This window comes from Vulpes vulpes, chromosome 16 (genome assembly GCF_048418805.1).
Source record: "Vulpes vulpes isolate BD-2025 chromosome 16, VulVul3, whole genome shotgun sequence".
NCBI lineage: Eukaryota > Metazoa > Chordata > Mammalia > Carnivora > Canidae > Vulpes > Vulpes vulpes.
Genome location: NC_132795.1, coordinates 91,246,398 through 91,269,647, shown reverse-complemented (window position 1 = coordinate 91,269,647; position 23,250 = coordinate 91,246,398). Strand labels below are relative to the sequence as shown.

Here is a 23,250-nt window from a genome sequence, read left to right as displayed (position 1 = left end):
ATAAAATCTTAAAAAAACAAAACAAAACAAAACCTCATAGTGCAATTCTCAGGTAAACTGAGAACACAAAAAGCAGTGGGTAGCAGCAGGTATATCTGTCCCCTCCAGCAACTCAACTTTCAATACAGTAGCATACAATATGATGGGCAAGATAATTTACAATAAAATTTAAAGTAAGAGCACTGTAAATTAAGGCACAAATTAAAGCACATAAACAAGTGAAAATAGTAGCAATCAGTTCACTAAATTAGATGCCAGCTTTTTTTTTTTCAGTTAGACCTTCTCTTTTTATTTACCAGAAGTCTTTTGATCTCTCCGGAGTGAAAGAGATGCTGACACTGAAGTGGGAATGGCATTAGTCATGGTTCCCTTACCCCCTTCACTGCGGATACCTATTAATTTGAATGTCACACAAGGAAAAAAAGAATTTTGCTTCCATTCTATAAATGGAAAACAGATTTTAGAGAAATTAAGCATTTTCTAGTTTTAGTATTACCTAATTCACATTCAATTGCTCAAGAGATGAAATTGGGCATTTTCCCTGTTCCTTTTGTATCCCAAGTTGGCTATCCTACTTTTCCAAATTATGAGCAGTACTGCTAAATAAATCTAAACTGTACATATAAGAGCTATCAGAAATGATAAAGAAAATGACCAAATTAAGAAAACTATTATATTCTTGGAAAAAATATCAACCTGATATCAAACTGTATACTAAACTGAAATACTAAAAAACAACAGCAAGGTCTAACTTCTATATTTGTACAAGTGTACTGATCTGCCATTTAATATTCTCCTTCTATTATCATTTCACTAAACTAAGCTATAAGACCCCCAGAGCATCAAGTGTCAAAACTAGAATAATAGTTATAGGATGTACTATTTAGTTCATGAAATTGATGCTCTTCATAACACATCCATACAGAGCTTGACTTTTCTGAAAAAATAAGCAATAGCGGAATGCACAAGAAAGTTTTAAAACTGAGTTTATTTTTTATTTTATTTTATTTTGGGGGCTGTGTGGAGGGACGGGGGAGGGGGGTGCAGAGAGAGAATCTTAAGTGGACTCTAACCCAGCGTGGAGGCCAATGCTGGTCTCAATCTCACAACCCTGAGTGCCGAAATCAAGAGTCAGATGCTTAATTGACTGCCACCTAGGCACCCCATATTGAGTTTAAACTGTAACTGAGAGGAGGATGCAATAGTATCTCCTATGCCACATATTCCTCCTACAGTATGATTTTGACCCTCCTTTCATTCAGTGGTGTGGGGTCTATGTTTCTGCTCCTTAAACCTGGGTGGAGCTCTGTGGCTGCTTAGGCCACCTGTATACCAAAAGTGATGCAACATGACTTTTAAAGCTAGATCATGAGAATGTCATGCATGTCTGCCTTACTCTCCTGGGACATTTGCTCATAGACTCAGCCACCATGCTGTGAGGAAGCCTAAATTAGCCCACGTGGAGAGAATGGAGAGACAGTGGAGAGACCATATGCAAAGGCTACATGAAGGTATTCCAATTGATAGTCTAGCAGAAGTCCTGGCCAAAACCCAGTCCCATAAGTAATGGAACAGAAACAAGCCATTCCCACAGTATCCTATCCCAATGCCTAAATCACAGAATCTGTGAGCATAGCCAGTGGCTGTTTCATGCCAGTAAGGTGATTTTTTTATGCAGCAAAAGATAACCTGAAAGAGAGGGTAAAGAAAATATCTCTGGGACTGTTTAAAGCATGGTTTCATTTGCAATAGGATACAACTTTGGGTTAAGTGGGAAACAAATGCAACAAAGTGACCAGCTTGGCATGTAGCCTACTAGCCAGGCAGCATGGAGCTGCTCTTTCTGGGAAAAGCAACAACTATAACAATAAATGAATAGAAGACAACTAACCCAAATTACATAGGTGGCAGTCCAAGAAACTATGAGATACTTTATGAGATATCATGATTACTACTCATCAATCACAAACAATAGGCATTGAGAATTTCATGTCTTCTCAGTGTGAACAGGACTGCTATTGCTAAATCTGCCATTTATTCCACACCTATGTACAAACTAGCATCATTAACTGTACACACATGTTATCTTAGAAATACTGAAGTCAAGTTTGTTTGGGTACACTAAGAAAACAATTGTGCTAAAAATACTTATTTTGGATACCACAAATTTCCCTAGTTTGAAAAAATCTTAACGTGGCATATTTTTAAAACAGAAATAAGGGGGAAAACCCCACAAAAGCTATTTGTTGTATTACCCCTTAGAGATAAATATGGTTAATATATTGATTATTTTCCTTTCTGTCCTTTTCAATGCATATAAAAAGTCTATCATCTCAAAATGAAGTTCATATGCCCTGTATAGTTTTTATCTTTTTTATACAAAAGATTATTGTGAACATTCTCCTATGTCCTTTCAATAATTTTTAAGACATTATTGTAGAGATAAGTTTTTAAAAATATTTTATTATTTGTTTATTATTTTTAAAGGTTTTACTTATGTATTCATGAGAAACACAGAGAGAGGCCAAGACACAGGCAGAGGAAGAAGCAGGCTCCACACAAGGAGCTTGATGCAGGACTCGAACTCGGAAATCCGGGATCACCCACTGAGCCAAAGGTAGACGCTCAACAACTGAGCCACCCAGGCGTCCCTATATAGACGAGATCGGGCGCGTTCAGGGTGGTATGGCCATAGACGGTGTCCCTATATAGATAAGTTTTAATGGCTATATAACAAGTACATTTATTTGGATATTGTGAGCATTCTCCTATGTCCTTTCCATATTCTTTCAAGCATTATTGTATAGGTAAGTTTTAATGGCTACATAACAAGTATATTTATTTGTTACAATTTATTTGATCATTCCCCTATTTTGCACAACTACCATTTTGTAGTTTTTGCTATTACAGGTAACATTGTGATGAACACCTGCATAGGGAAATGAACTTTTTTTTTTTTTAAAGATTTTATTTATTTATTCATGAGAGACACAGAGAGAGGCAGAGACACAGGCAGAGGGAGAAGCAGGCTCCATGCGGGGAGCCTGATGCGGGACTCGATCCGAGGCCAGGATCACATCCTGGGCCTAAGGCAGGCGCTAAACCAGTAAGCTACCTGGGCGTCCCGGGAAATGAACATTTCTTGATGAAGTCTAATTGCTTTCTAGAAAAGTGTGGCAAGTTACATGCGACCAGCAGTATGAAAGAGTCATCAATAAAACGTCACCAGCGTCATGTTTCTTAAAATCCAAGTTATAAATTTTACAAATGTAAGATGTCACAACATAGAAGAAGAAATGTTTTGGGGTGTCTGTCTGGTTCAGTCAATAGAGTACGTGACTCAATCTCAGGGTTGTGAGTTGGAGCCCCAGGTTGGGTGTAGAGATTACTTAAAAATAAAATCTTAAAAAATAAAGAGATGTTTTAGTAAGTAACTTCTGATATTGAATTCACACTAATATAATTTAGATAAAAGTTTAAGTTTTATTTGAAAAATAAAGAATATAAATTACTGGTGCCTTCAACAGAAGGACAACCAATAAAATAAATGTTGAAAGTCTGAAGTAATAAATGAATAAACCAAATGAAAAATTCAATTATCATCTTCTTAAAAAGTTGGGATACTTGAATTCTAAGCCTCATTTATCACTGTCTGCAACTCTAGGTAAATTTAAAAATTTTTTCCTAACTCATTTTCTTAGTCTCTATAAAAGATAAAACAATTAGTATCTATTTCTATTTCACAAGGATGTCAGTAAAATAAAAAAAAAAGGAAATATAACACAATGCTTTAAAAGCAAAATCTCTGAAATCAAATTGTTTAAGTGTCAATTCTTGGCTCTGTTACTTATTAGCTGTGTGACCATAGGGCAATTCGTTAATTTGTCAGTTTTCTCAACTGTAAAATAGGGATGATAATAGCTCATACAATTGTTGTGGAGATTAAATGAGAAAATCCATGTTAAATCACTTAGAATCCTGCTTAACAAATAGTAAGTGGTCGATAAACATTCAATGATAATTATTTATGTATGTAAAATTTATGCATAGGTAAAGTAACTTCTTTTAATGATCTACTTGGCAAATCATTTAAATCTCAGGTATTCTGGGATGTCTGAGTGGCTCAGCAGTTGAGCATCTGCCTTCAGCCCAGGTCGTGATCCTGGCGTCCAGGGATGGAGTCCCACATCAGGCTCCCTGCATGGAGCCTCCTTCTCCCTCTGCCTGGGTCTCTCATGAATAAATAAACAAAATGTTAAAAAAAAACAAACTCAAGTATTCTGTATTCAAAATCAACACAATGGAAAAACATAGAGCTATACATTCTCTCTAATTTTTACAGCCTGAAATAACTATGAAACAAAGTGTATCAAAAACAAAATATAGTATCAAAAAAATAACTTTTTTTAAGAGAGTGGGAGAGAGAATTTTAAAGGCTCCACATCTAGCAAGGTGCCTGATGTGGGGCTCGATTTCATGACCCTGAGATCATGACCTCTGATTATATCAAGACTGTGACACTCAACTGACTGAGCGATCCAGGTACCCCCCAAATAACTTTTCTTAAAGAGATATTTCTTTCTGTGGTTCTTCACTTCACTGGATCCCTTTCACCCATCAAATCTTAGTTCAAATGTCTGCTCCTCAGATCACTTAAGCCCTCACTTATTTAAATTATCTTATAGTATACCACATAGTTTTCACACTCTAGTACTTTATTATTATGTGTGTCTTCCCACCATAATGTAAACTCCATGATGGAAGAAGCTCAGTCTTTTCTGTCACTATGAATACACTCAGTTCAGACACTCAATGAATATCTGATGAATGACCAACAAATTAATGATATAACAGATAATTAGGTACTGAAAGAGTTGGGATAGAGGCTACAAAACTTAAAGATGGCCTGCTAGATTTAGCCTTCTCATTTTTATCATAACCAACAGTTTAAAAATACATTTTTTATCAAGACTGAATAAGCACATTTAACCCACATAACTAAAGGAATTTTCAGACAAAAATACTATGCTTACTACATGTGATGTATTCTGAGATTTTTATTCTATTATATTCCTTTTTATTAAAAATAATTACTGCAGCCCACTAAACTGATTTTATATCAATTATATAAAGACTTAAAGTGTAAAAAACACTGCTCAAAGTCAGAGGTTATTAAGCTCTTATCTGAAAGGTATGTTTAAACAAATGCATGGAAAGAAAGAAATAAAAGTATCTGATCACAGATGACATGATTACCTATGTAGAAACTCTGAAAGATTATACCTAAAATACACAAAGAACTGTTGAAACTCAACAATAAAAAAACTAACAACCTGGTTAAAAACCTCTCCAAAGGAAGATCTACATATTGCACATACACATATGAAAAGATGCTCCAAATCATATGTCATCAGGGAAATGTAAATTAAAACAATGAGATACCAGTAAACACCTTTTAGAATGGCCAAAATCTGGAACACTGACAATACTCAATGTTGATGAAAATGTAGAGTACCACAAGAATTCTTACCTGCTGGTGGGAATCAAGATGGGACAGCAATTTTGGAACATAGTTTGTATTTACTTTTGTAAAAAATTGCCACACTTACCATAATATCTAGCAATCATGTTTCTTGGTTAATTACCCAAAGGAGTTAAAAACTTATGTCCACACAAAAGCCTACACATGGATGATTATAACAACTTTATTCCTAACTGCCAAAAATTAGAAGCAATCAAGATGTCCAGGTGAATGTTGAATAATAAATGGTGAATGGATAAATAAACTGTAGTACATCCAGACAATGGGATATTATCCAGCACTAAAAAGGAATGATCTTTCTACCTGTCAAAAACATGGAAGAACCTTAAATGCATATTACTAGGTGAAGGAAGCCATTCAGAAAGGGCTATATACTATATGATTCCAACTATATGACATTCTGAAAAAGGAAAAATTATGGAGACAGTAAAATTATCAGGTTTCCAGAGTTTGGGAGTGGTGGAAGGGATGAACAAGTGCAAAAGAAAATTCTTAGGGCAGTGAAAATACTCTATGATACCATATTGATGGATACATACCAATATAAATTTGTCCAAACTCTTAGAATGTACAACACCAAGAGGGAACCATAATGTAAGCTGTGGATTTTGGGTGATTATGATGTGTCAGTGTAGGTTTATCAGTTCTAACAAATATATCACTCTGTGTGGGATGCTGTTAAGAGGAGAAGCCCTGCATGTGTAGGTGCAGGGTGTATATAGGAAATCTCTGTACCTTCCCCTTAATTCTGCTGTGAACCTAAAACTCTCGGAAAAAAAAAAGAAAAGAAAAGAAAATCTTAATTAAAAAAAAAAAGGGCATGCAGTTTTGTATATGTGAGTTTGACAGTAAGGTAGGATGTCACAGTTTTCAGATTCATGAAGAGTTTCCTGTCCCCTTAAATTTAAGGGATTCTACTATCATTCATTCATTATTATTTGTGAAGCACTACACAAAAAATATGTATTAAAAAGTGGTTTAACATAGAGATAACAGTATATGATAAAAAAGAACACTGATTCTAGTCTGAGAAGGCTCAAATTCTAATACTGGATTTATCATTTACTAACTCTGCAACTTTGTACAAATTACCGTTATCTATCAGCCTCAGTTTTCTAATCTGGAAAGTAGATGAACATCTACTTCATGGGGTTAAGTAAAAAAAAAAAAAAAATATATATATATATATATATATATTATATAAAACAGCCATTATAAAACCATAGATAAAATACAATCTTAAAGCACAATTAAATTACAAAAATAGATTATTCATGTATATACAGAAATTATATTCCAAAAACTTACTTTTCCTTATAGCTAACACTGCTGTATAGGAATAATTATAACCTGTTCTTCCAAGTATGAATTTGTCAATTCAATAAATGTACCATGTATCTTCCCCATATAAAAAGTCAGTGAAAAAATGATTTAGCAAGAACAAACTGATGGTTTCCAGGAGGGGGATATGGGTGGGGATATGGGTGAAGCAGGTGACGGGGATTAAGAAATGCACTTGTCATGGTGTGCACTGGGTGATGGACAGAGTTGTTGAATCACTATATTGTAAACCTGAACTAATCTAACACTGTACGTTAACTAGAATTAAAAATTCTAAAAAATGCCTTAGCAGAAGTATAATTACTCCCCTCACTCCCATGATTGCAATAATTTTATAGCCTTTTAACCAATGTTCCTCACATCACTTAGCTGCCTGTTGCAGAGTGGTGTGGCTGCATTGGGATTCTGCTTATTTCCTGCTTTTAAAGCTGCATCTCTTCTTGCTTGCTCAAGCAGAATTCTTGCTCTTTCTTTAAGTTCTTCTTGTCTTGATAACATTCGATGCTTAAAAGCAAAAATATAGAATTAGGAACTCAAAAAATAAAAACATATAATCTATATTTATAAACTAATCAATGGTTTTATTATTTGTCAAAATAATAGAGATCAGGAATAAGACTGTAGTTTTATGAGATTATTTAAAGAAAATATTAGTGCTGACTAGAAACTGTAGAAAATCTTGACATATAGGAAATATATCTTTGCTACCTAAAACTGGATTACATTTAATTTCCATTTTTACTAGAATATATTCCCATAAAGCATAATATATATTATATACATTCTTCATATTTGCTAATCACAGTATAACCTGGCAAAGACATTTTTAAAAAATTTTATTTCTTATAGTCTTATAGGACTGATAACAAGGTGTCTTCCAAATTGGTATGTTGAAAGATACTGAAATCTGTGACAATAATCCTTTAAATACTTAACAACATTTATAGAAAATTCAAAACTATCATATTTTGTTTAAAAAAAATAAAATTGGTTTTCTCCATTGCTCACTTACCTTACAACAAAATAACTAACAACAGAATTGGAAGAGTATTTTCTTGGATTAATTTGTAATCTTACAATATATTTTCAGGTAACAATAGGTAATGACCACCAATGGAAATCAGTTCTTAAATGAGAATATTAATTCAAAACACAAATATCCATAATGTTTATAGTTCAAATTACTTTTTTCTTCCAAAAAATAGTCAACTTCTGGCTTTAGATGGCTATTACTATTACTCTGATATTTAATTTCTTTTACTTCTCTGTCATTGTATAGGTTTGGTTCAATTTTAAGTAGCATTCATGGTCAAGAAAGAGGTAATAAAGAGTAAGCATATTACTTTATTTGGTATAATGTAAAATTTTAAAAAAAATCGTTACATTATTTTCAGATATCAAAATTTTTACATTTTAATATAACTATTTTAAATTCTTTCCTGCAGTCTTAACCAAGGAAAAAAAAATTTTTTAAATAATTTTTAAAAATTATTAAAAAAATTTTTTTTAAAATTTTAGGCAATACATAACCACAGTTCAGTGGTTTTTACTATATTCACAGGGTTGTGAACCATCAACATTATCTAATTCCAGAACATTTTCATCACCCAAGGTTTTAAGAGGATTAAACAAAACTTCTTCACTTAATAGATATAATTGAAATATATAAGTGATAATGATAGATTTTTTGTCATGTTGATAGGATATAATAGAATAGAATTGGTCACTTCATTTAAACTGGTTACAAATCAACACTTTCTCAAAACCAGACCAGATTAATTAAATGAATACTGAATTTGCAGTCAAGACAGCAGGCTGTTAATCCTTCTTCCACTAATAGTAAGTAATGTAACATTGAACGGGTCACTTAAAAGCTATACTGTATTCCATTACATGACACTTAAAAACCTTGGAGTAAGACAGACCTTGGTTCAAATACTAAATATATCACTTAATTGTGGACAAATTACTCAATCTCCCTAAGCCTCAGTTTTCTCATTTATAAAATGGGGCTAAAAATAGATCAATTCTCATATGGATAAAGATTAAGTAAAATAGAGTAATGTCCTGAGCACTAGATTAAATGTTAACTATTATTATATTTTAAAAAATATCTCACTGGTGTGAGGTGGTATCTCATTGTGGTTTTGATTTGTATTTCCCTGATGGCAAGTGATGCAGAGCATTTTCTCATGTGCTTGTTGGCCATGTTTATGTCTTCCTCTGTGAGATTTCTCTTCATGTCTTTTGCCCATTTCATGATTGGATTGTTTGTTTCTTTGGTATTGAGTTTAATAAGTTCTTTATAGATTTTGGAAACTAGCCCTTTATCTGATATGTCATTTGCAAATATCTTCTCCCATTCTGTAGGTTGTCTTTTAGTTTTGTTGACTGTATCCTTTGCTGTGCAAAAGCTTCTTATCTTGATGAAGTCCCAATAGTTCATTTTTGCTTTTGTTTCTTTTGCCTTTGTGGATGTATCTTGCAAGAAGTTACTGTGGCCAAGTTCAAAAAGGGTGAGAATGGGGAAAATTAACAAGGCAGGAAACAACAAATGTTGGAGAGGATGCGGAGAAAAGGGAACCCTCTTACACTGTTGGTGGGAATGTGAACTGGTGCAGCCACTCTGGAAAACTGTGTGGAGGTTCCTCAAAGAGTTAAAAATAGACCTGCCCTACAACCCAGCAATTGCACTGTTGGGGATTTACCCCAAAGATTCAGATGCAATGAAACGTCGGGACACCTGCACCCCGATGTTTCTATCAGCAATGGCCACAATAGCCAAACTGTGGAAGGAGCCTCGGTGTCCATCGAAAGATGAATGGATAAAGAAGATGTGGTTTATGTATACAATGGAATATTACTCAGCAATTAGAAACGACAAATACCCACCATTTGCTTCAACGTGGATGGAACTGGAGGGTATTATGCTGAGTGAAATAAGTCAATCGGAGAAGGACAGTGTATGTTCTCATTCATTTGGGGAATATGAATAATAGTGAAAGGGAATATAAAGGAAGGGAAAAGAAATGTTGGGAAATATCAGGAAGGGAGACAGAACATAAAGACTCCTAACTCGGGGAAATGAACTAGGGGTGGTGGAAGGGGAGGAGGGCGGGTGTTGGAGGGGAATGGGTGACGGGCACTGAGATGGACACTTGACGGGATGAGCACTGGGTGTTTTTCTGTATGTTGGTAAATTGAACACCAATAAAAGTTAATTAAAAAAAAAATAAAAATAAAAAAATAAAAAAAATAAAAAAAATAAAAAATATCTCAATTGCCTCGTGTTTAAAATGAGGGGAGATCATTTTTAAAATCCCACTAGCTCTAAAATTGGTGATTAAAAAAATAATAATAAAATAAAATTGGTGATTAGAGTATAACATCCTTAAGACCCCAGTGGCTCTAAATTTCAGGAGTCCACCACGTTTAAGGATCCTAGTTAGTTACACAGAAAGACTGTGTAAGACTGCTTTGGTGTTAAGAGCACATAGAAACAAACTTTTTTTTAAAATTGTAAATGTGATTCATATTTCTTACCAAAATTTTAGACAATGCATTAAAAAGAAGAAAAATAAAAATAGGGGATCCCTGGGTGGCGCAGCGGTTTAGCGCCTGCCTTTGGGCCAGGGCGCGACCTTGGAGACCCGGGATCAAATCCCACGTCAGGCTCCTGGTGCATGGAGCTTGCTTCTCCCTCTGCCTATGTCTCTGCCTCTCTCTCTCTCTCTCTCTCTCTATCATAAATAAAATAAATAAATAAATAAATAAATAAATATAATAAAAATAATAAAAATAATCAGAGGCATCATGCTCCCTGATTTCAAACTATATCACAAAGCTATAGCAATCAAAACAGTATGGTACTGGCATAAAAACAGACAACATAGATCAACAGAACAAAATAGAGGGCACAGAAATAAACCCAAACATATATGGCCAATTAGTTTACAACTAAGGAGCCAAGAATATACAATGGGGGAAAAGACAGTCTCTTCAATAATGCTGGGAAAACTAGACAGTTACATGCAAAAGAATGAAACTGGATGCCTTACACTATATACAAAAATTAACTCAAAGTAGATTAAAGACTTGAACATACGACCTGAAACCATAAAACTCCTAGAAGAAAACGCTGGTAAGCAACTTGACAACGGTCTTGGTGATGATTTTTCTGGGTTTGATACCAAAAGCAAAGGCAACAAAGAAAAAAATAAACAATGGGACTATATTAAATTAAAAAGTTTCTGCGGAATGAAGGAAAACACCCACAAAACGAAAAGGACTCTACTGTATGGGAGAAAATATTTGCAAATCATGTATCTAGGAAGGAGTTAATATCCAAAATATATAAAGAACAGACGACTCAATAGTAATCCAGTTAAAAAATGGGCTGAAGATTTGAATAGACATTTTTCCCAAAAAAGACACACAAAAGGCCACAGGTACATGAAAAGATGCTTAATATCACTAATTATTAAGGAAATGCAAATTAAAACCACAAAGCGATATTACTTCACACCTGTTGAGATGGCTATTATAAAAAAGGACAAGGAATTATAAGTGTTGGTGAGGATGTAGAGAAAGAGAACCCTTGTACTCTGTTGGTGGGAATGTAAATTGGTGCAGCCACTGTGGTAAACAGGATGGAGATTCCTTAAAAAATTTAAAAATAGAAATACCCTATGATCCAGAAATTCCACTTCTGGGTATTTACCTGAAAAAAGCAAAAACACTAATTCAAAAAGACGTATGCACTCCATGTTCGCCTCAGCATTATTATTTTTAAAGGTTTATTTATTTGAGAGAGAGAGAGAGAGAGAGAGAGAGAGCACGAACACATGTGTATACTCCCATGCTCGAGTTGGGAAGGAGTGGAAGGAGAGAATCTCTAAGTAGATTTCCTGCTGAGGGCGGAGCCAACACAGGGCTTGATCCCATAACCCATGAGATCACCACCTGAGCTGAAACCAAGAGTCAAAGATCCAACTGACTGAGCCACCTATGCACCCGCTGCAGCATTACCTGCAATAACTACGATATGGAAACAATCTAAGTGTCCACTGATGGATGAGTGGACAAAGAAATTGTGATACACACACACACACACACACACACACACACACACTCTCAGGGTACATCAGTCAGCCATAAAAAGGAATGAAATCTTACTATTTGTGACAACATGCATGGATCTTGAGGGCACTATGCTAAGTGAAATAAGTCAGACAAAGATGAATACCATATGAGAGATATAGATATATAAAGGTCATCATTACATGTATTAGCTACTCAAATGGGCAACATTATGACTCTAAGTCTATGTAGCCATATTAAGTTACCAAGTTTCCTCTCAGAAATCTAATACTATTAGCTACTAGATGTACTATTATTTTATGAAGTACTAAGGAAGAAAAAACATTGTCAAACTATAACATACTATCTAAGTAGCATCTTGATTTCAGAGAAGTTAAAATGCAAAAAAAAATGCATATATTAGCACTGATGAAAGATAGTATGTAAAAGAAAAAAACATTTCTTTTTTATTGTTCAAAGTTAGCTGCTAAAACTGCCCAATTTTAAAAACCTATAAAATACTGAAGTCACATTACAATTTTTTTGTGTCAGGCAGTACTTCTGACAAAAAACAACAAACTTTTAACTTCACCCTAAACAAAATTCTGACCATTAAACTAATGGACAATAAACAAACACATATAGAGTCATAAATAGATACCGCCTCTATCATCCTGTGGATTTACTATACATCATTTAAACCTCCTGAATAGCTCAAAGTATGATAGAGTTTTAGAGCTAAAAAGACTCTTAGAGATTATTTCACTTAATATATGTGGAAAATCAGATTAAAAGAATTCAAATGGCTAATTAACATGTCACACTGGTAATTATTAGTAGAGCCAACAAAAGAATCCAGGTATACTGATTCCCAGTCCAAAGTATTTTTAATTTTTAAACATTAATCAATTTCTAGATTTAACTAAATACATTTACCTTAAAAATCTGGGTCATAAGAAAAATCTGTACTGAGTAATACTTTCAACTTAGGCTCACCAAATTCTGCAGTTGTTAATCACTGGATGTTTCTTGATTATCTGCTGTGTATGGACACTCTGATGACTTGAAAGCTTTGCTATCCTAAAAGTTAAAGTACTTAGAATCTGTAATTTGAGACATTTTATTAGAACAGGGGCTTACGTTTTTAGCTACTGTATTTCTTTGATTTGAAGATGCATGTTTTTTCCTAACACCTCTGAAAATTTAAAATTGATGACATCTTATAATCTTTGTCAGCCAGGTGGTAGTCAAGACAGCCATCAAGGCCTACATATATATTTGCTTGATATTTCAGGTGGCAAGACTGCAATCCCCCTTTTTCTTTTATACTTTGGCACGCTGATTTCTTTTTTAAAAATTTTATTTAAATTCAATTAATTAACATATAATGTATTACTGGTTTCAGAGGTAGAGGTCAGTGACTCACCAGTCTTATATAATATGTAGTACTCATTACATCACGAGCCCCCCCTTAATGTCCATCACCCAGTTACCCCATCCTTCTACCCTCCTCCTCTCCAGCAACCCTCGATTTGTTTCCTATGATTAAGAGTCTCTTATGGTTTGTCTCCCTCTCTGATTTCATTTTATTTTTGCCTCTCTTCCCTTATGTTCCACTGTTCTGTTTCTTAAATTCCACATATGAGTGAGATCGTATGATAATTGTTTTCCTCTGATTGACTTATTTCGCTTAGCATAATATCCTCTAGTCCCATCCAGGGTAACTGATGTTTCAGTTAACAAACATTTGAGTAGTAATTGAAAATGGAATATAACTCCAGGTTATTGTCTGAAAATCTTATCTTGAGACCTTCCTTTTTCAAAAGATTTTATTTATTTATTTATTTGAGAGAGAGAGAGAAAAAGATTTTATTTATTTATTTATTTATTTATTTATTTGAGAGAGAGAGAGAGAGAGAGAGAGAGCGCACACAGAGGGAAAGGGAGAAACAGACTCCCCACCAAGCAGAGAGCCAGACATGGGGCTTGATCCCAGGACCCTGAGATCATGACTCAAGCCAAAGGCAGACGCCCAACTGACTGAGCCACCCAGGGGCCCCAGGACCTTCTGATAAGGTCAAGAAGATGTTACTATCAATGAGTATTACTGAGAACACCAGAGACAACGGTAAAAAATGTAATTCAGAGGTTCTCAAATTTTTTGGTCTCAGAACTCCTACAGGTGCTTAAAAATTACTGAGGATCTCAAAAGGCTCTTCTTTATGTCGGTTATATCTACTTATCACTTTGGAAATTAAAACACAGAAATGTTGAAAATTGCTTATCCATTCCTTTAGAAATACTATAATAGGGGCAGCTGGGTGGTTCAGTCAGTTAAGCAGCTGCCTTCAGCTCAGGTCATGATCTTGGGGTCCTGGGATTGAGGCCTGCATCAGGCTCTGGGCTCAGCAAGGAGTTTGCTTTTCCCTCTCCCTCTACTCTTCCCCTCACCCTGAATTGTACTCTCTCTCAAATAAATAAATAAATAAATAAATAAATAAATAAATAAATAAATATCTTTTTTAAAAACCCTATAAATCCATGAGAAGTTAACATATTCTTTTTTTTGTTGTTTTTAAGATTTTATTTATTTATTCACGAGAGACACACACAGAGAGAGAAAGAAGCAACACAGGCAGAGGGAGAAGCAGGCTCCATGCAGGGAACCTGACGTGGGACTCCATCCTGGGTCTTCAGGATCACGGCCTGGGCTGAAGGCGGCGCTAAATGGCTGAGCCACCTGGACTGGTTAACATATTCTAACAAAAATACTTCAAAAAATAAGTGAGAATGGCATTATTTTGTGTTTTTTGGAAATCTCTTTAATATCTGGCTTAATAGCAGGCAACTGGATTCTCACGTCAACTTTTTTTTAAAAGATTTTATTCATTTGACAGAGAGAGAAAAAGCACAAGTAGACAGTAGGCAGAGGGAGAGGGAGAAGCAGGCTCCTCACTAAGCAGAGAGCCTGACGTGGGGCTTTGTCTCAGAACCCTGGGATCATGACATGAGCCAAAGGCAGACCCTTAACAGAGATCATGACATGAGCCAAAGGCAGACCCTTAACAGACTGAGTCACCCAGGCGCCCATCATACTTACTTTTGTATTCAATCTTTTGAGATCTCAGAAAACACCACTGTACATTTGTGAGAGAACAAAAGTGAAGAAGATAAATAAGGTTCTATTATTACTATGAAAGTAGCTTCAACTTTGGGGGCTCTCTGAAAGAGGTTAGGAGAGCCTCAGACGTCCCTAGATCATACTGAGGACCACTGCTGTAACATCATGCTTTTGATGGCACAGAGGACAACACTGCCTGGAAAAACCAGGAATACCAACAATTCCAAATCAAAAAGTGATCCGAAGAGTTGGATTTTAAATTCTAATTCTAAAGAATTATACCTTAAACAATTTTACTTAAACTCCTTTTTTATGCATACATAGAGTGTTATATGATTTAAAAAATCCATGCTTGAATAAGTCTAAAAGAATTTGTTCAATATGTATAAAATAAAAATTCTAGGGATGCTTGGATGGCTCAGTGGTTGGGCGTCTGTCTGCCTTTGGCTCAGGGTATGATCCTGGGATCCCGGACTGGGTCCCACATCGGGCTTCCTGCATGGAACCTGCTTCTCCCTCTGCCTATGTCTCTGCCTCTCTCTTTTTCTCTCTGTGTCTCTCATGAATAAATAAATAAAATCTTTAAAAAAAATAAATAAAATAAAAATTCTATGTGATAAGAAAACCATTTATCATAATTTACTGGCAGTGTTTTTCTTTCTTTTTGGTACCTAAAATAATGGTATGTCTTATAATTTATGGTGCCAGAGATTCAATTAAATATAGTAAATATTTGTATAAAAATCTGTGTCATTTTCCTCTTGTGGGGAGGAATCTGGATATTACTGGAATTTTTAAACACAAGTAATGATGGGACTGAAAACACTAATATAACTAAAATATTTGAAGACAATATTCTAAATGGGAAATATATAATTTAGCACTACACATTTTCAGAAAGTATTCCTACTAAATGGAATAATGAAATATCTCTGACTTTATTCTTACAGTGAAATGTTCTGTTTTTATAGGCAAATAATATTTGGATTTGAAAAACTGACATTCTTTATTCTAGAATGTTCAAATTTGGATTTATTTGTAGGCTTAATATATTATAACATAAACTTTAAATGAAGTGCAGGTATAGTTTAGGTTTTTCTATAATGGGTAATTATACTTTACCTTTAACCATTTGTAGCATTTGAAAGTGCTCTATAAAATATAAAAACCTCCAAAATATTCAGAATAACTATTTACTGAATATAGGTATTCGTCATTCTAATTCACTTACCTGGACTGTTTTAGTGGAATGATCTGCATGATTTAAAGTGGTTCTGTCAGTATCTGGATCAGACTCTGTCTGCCTCAGGGAAGTTCGTTTTTTCTTTGTAAGGTCTGCATCTCTGTTGTATGAGTATCCAAGTTTGGAAGTGGGAGATAAACTTGGTTTTTTGATAGGTGATTCAGGATCTGATCTGCATTCTAAGGGTCTGGAATTCTCTAATTTTTCTTTCTCCAGGTTTTTACTAATGTCTAGAGTCTGAAGCTTTTGTTCCTCTGTCTCCTCACAAATAAAGGGTGGAGACACATCCTTCTTCTTATCACTAACATAGAAGTCACTTAATTCTAAAGTCTCAGCTTTCAGTAGTCTCTTCTTGCCTAACAAATGTGTGTGGGTTGAATCTGTATTGTAATATATTCCAGGGTCATCAGATCCTGAAGTCCTTCCAGAGCTCTGCTGGGACTTTTGGGGTTCTGTGTCACTTTTAGTCCTGCGACAGTACGGAGAGGCTGTGCTTGGACTAAGATGATCATCAGGAGTCTGATGTTCACTTTCTGACTCTCCAACCCCACTATCATTTACAAATACAGAGTCATCTTGCGATAAGAAGTCTACTGCTCCACTGGTAGGCTGCTGTAGTTCAGGCTCCCGTTTCAGATCACTAAGCTCTGCATAGAACTTTTCCTGATCAACAGAACTGTTTGTATCTGTTTCATAATTTCCAACTTTGTATGTGCTTTTACTGCTGTTCTCCTCTATCTGGACAACATTCAGTTCTTGGCCACTGAAATGTGCTCTGATTTGATAGAGATAAGTCATAACAGTCAGTTTGTCAGGAATTGCCAGTAAGACCATGTCAGAAGGTTCCAATAACCGGGAAATTCCTATGCTGGCAAATCCATCATATGCCTTCAAAGAAAGGAAAAACAAAGATATATTGAATAATTCAAACAATCCATACATTTTAAAAACAGCAAAAGAATAGATATTATCTAGACAGACTGTGATGAACATTTCACAATATATTGAATCACTATGTTGTACACCTATAACAATATGATGTTATATGTCATTTATACTTTAATTAAAAAGTTATAAAAATAAAGTTTAGTTACCATTAAAAGAAAGCAAAATTTTAATGGATTTTGTTGTTGTTGTTGGAGGGCATACTATGTTACTGACATTATTGCCACAAGAACAGAACAAAATTTCACATGAGAAATTTCTAAAAGTGGGGTAAGTGCAAGAAAAAAAAAAGTTTCTTAATAGCAATTGAAATATTCTTTTCCAATAAAGAAAATAAGCAAAAATTAGAATTAAAACAAAAAGAAATCTTAGAATCAATTTTTATAAGGAACTAAGGTATAAAGAAATAATCTAAAGTTTTATCATTCCTATCAACTTCTTTTTACCATGTTCATATAATTGCAGTGATTGTGAAGAAAAAATATAGCTACATAACCCCAAAGAACTAACTCCTAGATTACCTGGTATAAAGTATAAGTGTTATTAAAGTCCAGGAATATACATTTTTTAAATGCCCAATTAAGACCGATTTTCATAATGAGTGGAGTGATTGCATTTTCACTACATCCATTTTGGAAAGAATGAAATGTTTTGAGTAGTACAACGTAGTTGAGAATGTGAGGCTGCATTGTATTATTTTTGTTAGCCTTTAAATGCCTGTGGCACATCAGGTTTTTCTAGTTTTGAAGAATCAAAGCTGTTTCTCAATTTACAATTAATTATTACCATCCTGAACTAACCCTTGAAAACAGCACTGTGTTGCTAGGAAGCATTAAAAATATGGTTAAAGGTTCAGATATACTCTTGGGAAAGGTAAGGACCCTCTAGCTGTATACTGACTTTGGAATATAAAATGTCTAGACTTTATAACAACCTAGATGTAGGATCATAATGCAAAGCTTTTCTTAAGAGAAAGGTTAGGAAGTTATGTAACAATTTAGAAGGAATTAGTCTTTTGCACTTACATGTTAAAGTGCATTTCTACCTTTGAATTTAATCCTTGTCTCATATTCTTCCTGTAGTTTAATAAATGTTGTGGAATAAGTAAGAAAGAAAATGAAAAATAAATTGCAATATTAAAATCTCTTCAATTTTCACAGCACTATGTTTCATAATATAGGTACCTCAAAATATTTACTCAAGTGAATGGCTCAGTTGGTGTGCATGTTTAGGCCTGTTTGTTATTTTACATGTTTTAGGAAAATTAAAGTCATTTTCCTCCTCATGTGCCTTGACAACCTGATTGACAGACATCAATTGCAGACCATCATGAAAAGCACCACAGGCAGTATTCTAAACATTTCCCAATTATCTAAAACACTGACATACTGGTTAAGATCATATGTCACAGGTAAATACCTTTTTTATTCAGTCCTTTTTACAGACCTGGGAAAATGATTAGCTTCCTCGTGGGGAATCTCCTGTGTTTTGCTTCATGTAGCAATTCATTTTATGCACACTAACTGCACTAAAAAAACATTTAAAAACAAACCGGGTTTTTTACAAGGGAGGTCAAGACTTTATAAAGGAATTTTCCCATAGGTTAACTTCTGCTGTGGTCAATCACCTTTTTAGCTGTTTGTATGTGGAGAAAAAGAAGAGGTCTTTCAAAGAAAATTGTCTTATTCATTCCTAGATATTATTTAATTGGCAAGGAGGAGTCCTTGCCAGTTATGTTATGCATCTGCATGGAACTTAAGACACAGGCTTTGTTTCTTGTGCTGCTTTAAGTTCAATCAAGGGCAGATGGGGTTATCAGGAAGAACTGTGTGAAGCCGGAAATAAATCCGCAGGTAGCAACTGATACTCAATGTAGATATCAGGTAGGAAGTTGGAAAGTGATGAAAAGGAAAGACTGTATTAACAATTATTTATTCAATTGTACAATGAATAGGATCATCTAAATTAAAACCTTTTCAAAAACACATGATTACCTGCCCTACAAGATCTAATTGAGAAAAATATTAATAGGATATTCTCTATGTAGCAATATGTAAACGCAAGGTATGATCATCATTATTAATTTCCTGAAAAAGTAATGGAAAGAAATGTGACGCCTTCAGGCAAATCTCTGTACTCTTAAAAATACATAGCTGGGTACAATCAACAAGTCTTTTTCAGAATTTCAAACAGTATTTTAAAAAACTTTACTTTAGGGATGCCTAGGTGGCTTAGTGGTTGAGTGTCTGCCTTTGGCTCAAGGCGTGATCCCAGGGTCCCAGAATCAAGTCCCACATCGGGCTCCCCGCAGGGAGTCTGCTTCTCCCTCTGCCTTTCTGTGTCTCTTATGAATAAATATTTAAAACAAAACAAAACAAAACAAAACTTCATTTTATAAAAATAATAAAGATTTATTTTATAACGCTTTTATCTGTGTTTAAATTAACTTAGTATTTTATTCAAATGCAAAAAAAATGCAGGCATAGAAATATATCTAAAGATATAATTTAATTGATGAAAACAGGCTTTCACTTTGAGAGACACAAGTTCTACAAAATTATACAAAAAATAATTCATGAGAAATGATTTACTCTTAACATGCCCACCACAGATGTGATTTCTATAAAGAAAATACACTAAAATTTTAAGATTTACCTTTTTTGGTGGCATACTTCAATTAAAAAAAAAATGACAGTTTTAAAATGTATTTCTCTAGGCCAGCATATGAATTTGTAAAGAAAAAAGCATTTTTAATGACAATACAAATTTTTGGATTTAGAGAGCAATAAAAGTAAAAAATCATTGACTTAAATTCCCATCTGCTAGCTGAACTTCTATCAAGGTTCCCTTTATATTTATAGATTTTTTAACACTGGTGGTTTAATTATCTAATTTAAAGTACACTGAAAACTTTAGTCCAGACCAGAGGTTATTAATCACGTTGTTCCATGAATTCTTTTGGTAATGAACCTCTTCTCAGAATAATGCTTTTATGGTTATAAAATACATAGGATTAAAGAAGAAACCAATTATATGAAAAACTATGAAAATATTAGTAATTGAGAAACAGCAATACATGTGCTTTTTGTGACTGTATTAACAACTGTAATTTTGAAGAAGTGATGAGTTTAAAAGATATTTGTAGCTATTACAACTGCAATCAAAATATCTAAGATTCTCAAGGTGATAAAGTCTCAGGCATGGCTAATGCTAAAGTGGTGTGCTGCCTAAATTCATAACTGAAGGAAATGCTGAATTTCATTTAAAGAATTAATAAAACAAAATAAAATACATTCTCACCCGATTGTAATGTTCAAGAACCCCCTGAATTCTATCCATATGTCCCAGATTAAGAATTCCTATTCTAAGATAACAACATATTTCATTAACTTCTCAGTTGAAGAATTCAATGCAGCACAAAACACACTGAGTACCCACTACATGTTGACTTAGTGTTTCGCTCTTTTCTCGTATCACAGTACACATTCATAATTATAATGTTGTACTGTGCACTGGGGTAAATAGTTAAGTTAGCCTGTGGCCACAGTCAGCTGGCCCAAGCACTTCTGAAAGCTCAGCCTCACATAGCTACCCTGAAGGCCAAAGGATCAATATCCCCACTGGGAAGCTCTGACCTCAGTATACTAATTAATTATGTGGAAAAACTGTACAGTTTACCAGAAAATGAAAAAAAAATCCAATGTTCATATCTTTTTGCTTCTAGGAACATATGCATCCTTTTCTTTTATAACTCATTAGGCTCCTGCCCTTATCCCCTCTCAACAGATTTTTCTAAACTCATAATCATTTATGGTGTAACAGCGTTGGGTGTACTTTTTAAAAGCTAAATCTTGAATAAAAGCAGTATGCTTCAACAAAAATTTAACAGTTAACGAAGTCCATACACATATTAAAATCGGATGCCAGTCTGGCACTTGTGATCTTTAAAGGCTATGACAACTCAAAGTAAACCATGCATCCTATTTGAACTGCAGGAAGCAGACTACCTTCTGTAAGCTGCAGTTATGACCTCACAAAACAACCTCAGTTTCCCCAAATTAACAAAAGCCAGAGAGGAGTCAAATTTGAAAGTACATATTTTTCTCCTGGGCAATTCTTACCTTTTTGTTGTTCTCCTTAATATCTTGAGGATTCAGAGACTTGTAGTCACTGAGGGAGAAAATGGCACAGTAGGTACATACAGTATTTGATTTAAAAAAAAAAAAAAACAGCTGTTTTTAAAACAAACTGAATCTAAAAATGTGACATTCTATAATACCAAAGAGTAACTAGCAATTTCACAGCAATTCAATCAACAAAACTAATAGTGTGGAAAATTAAGGAAATAAATAAATAAATAACAGAAACAGTGATTACATGTTTCATTGCCTGAAGCTTTCCATCTAAAAGAGAAGTTAAGGCAGGGCACCAGAGACCAGGCTTGACAACCAAATTTACCATGAGGTAATCCCTTGTTGTCAATGTACAAAGAGCTACCAGCTTATTTGTCTCATCTCATTTTAACAGCCACACAATTTTCATAATAATTTGAAGTTAGTTCTGTTATGAGATTAAGAAGAAAAAGTGTTTTGTTGTTTTGCTTTTTTTAAAGAGAAAAGATTGATTTTAGGCATCAAGAAGGGGAACTTTTCTTTCTGGCACACATATCTTTTCTCAAAAAGCAAAAGGTGTAGGTAATAAAGAAACACAAAGTCAACTATTTCAGGACATATGTAAAGAAATTATGTTTTTTTAAAAACTATTATTTATAAAATATTTATAGGGAAGGGAAAACATTTCTACTTACATCAAATCTGGTCTAAAGTGATGTAATATTGCACAAAAAGATAAACCATTTCTCCACGATGTAGTAAAATTGGTGATTTTCACTCCCCGGTAGTTTTTTGTAACTTCTTTGCACCATACAAGCAATGACTGACTAGCATTTGGCTTTCGCCCCAAAACAGGACTCGGTATAGGACTCGGCTAGAAAAAAAGAAAAGAGAAAAACATTAAAATAATTTAATGGAAGATGAAAATTAACATTAATTGACCTCACTAGATCATTTAAACTCTTTGATGTCAGTTTAGGTCCTTCAAAACTGTCAATTCAAGACAACTGTAACTTCCAAGAAGGAGACATGAATCTTAAGTTATTATCTTCAGTTTTAGCCTATGGCATTTGCCTGACAAGGATGTAGATATGCAAGATTTTAAACTCATACATAAGAACAAGCCAAGAGCTATATTGATGGAAACATTATATTAAAGTATTTAAATACTTAAGTCTGAATATTTGTGTAACTCTTACACCCTAAGAAATTTCCCCCAGTACAAAAATGTACAAATATAGTTCCTTTTTGACTAGATTAAAAATAATGTATCATGAAGTCTAACTGTAGCACAAACTGTTAGCAGTGGAAAGATAAAAAACCTAGTAAGTTTTTTAAATGCAGTAATCATGCATTTTAGAAAGCACAATGATAATCACACTCAGATATTTCTTACATAAATTTAATGATGGCAAAATAGATTTAGAGCTCTTAGCAATAGTCAGGTATTGGTAGCAATAGCACACAATTTAGATTTGCTCAAAGTATCTTTTAATTATCACTGAAAGCTACTTTTGTAGGTCAATTAGGGGTATGTGTTGTGTGTATGTTAAATCTTAAGCATATTCTTTGTTTTTCCCCTTGTTCATGTACTTAAAACAATGATAACAAAAACCCCAAAAACTACATAAGATTTTTATCCTAAACTTTTATTATTCTTACAAACATGTCACTTTCTTTATTGAGTAATGATCACATTTTGTGATGATAACATTAGAGGCTGGTACAACTGAAAACCATTAAGAAAACTACTAAATGTTTCTGGATTTAAAATTCTGCTATCAGTTAAAAGTGCTGGCTATAAACATAAATTGGAGCCCTCTGAAATAAAGTGAAAGGGGAATGATTATTTACCCCTAATATCACT

At 34.1% G+C, this 23,250-nt stretch overlaps 1 protein-coding gene across 33 annotated transcripts in view; it reads right to left on the bottom strand.

Moving 5' to 3' along the window:
• Window positions 1-23,250, bottom strand: part of EHBP1 (EH domain binding protein 1) — a 320,237-nt gene that overhangs the window by 80,115 nt on the left and 216,872 nt on the right. For all 33 annotated transcript variants that reach the window (XM_072742367.1, XM_072742383.1, XM_072742385.1 and 30 more), the window contains 4 exons: window positions 22,079-22,257; window positions 21,393-21,441; window positions 16,315-17,214; window positions 7,244-7,387 (listed from right to left, as the gene is read on the bottom strand). In XM_072742367.1, coding sequence (XP_072598468.1) covers window positions 7,244-7,387; window positions 16,315-17,214; window positions 21,393-21,441; window positions 22,079-22,257 — 1,272 coding nt within the window. The remainder of the gene's footprint in view (window positions 1-7,243; window positions 7,388-16,314; window positions 17,215-21,392; window positions 21,442-22,078; window positions 22,258-23,250) is intronic.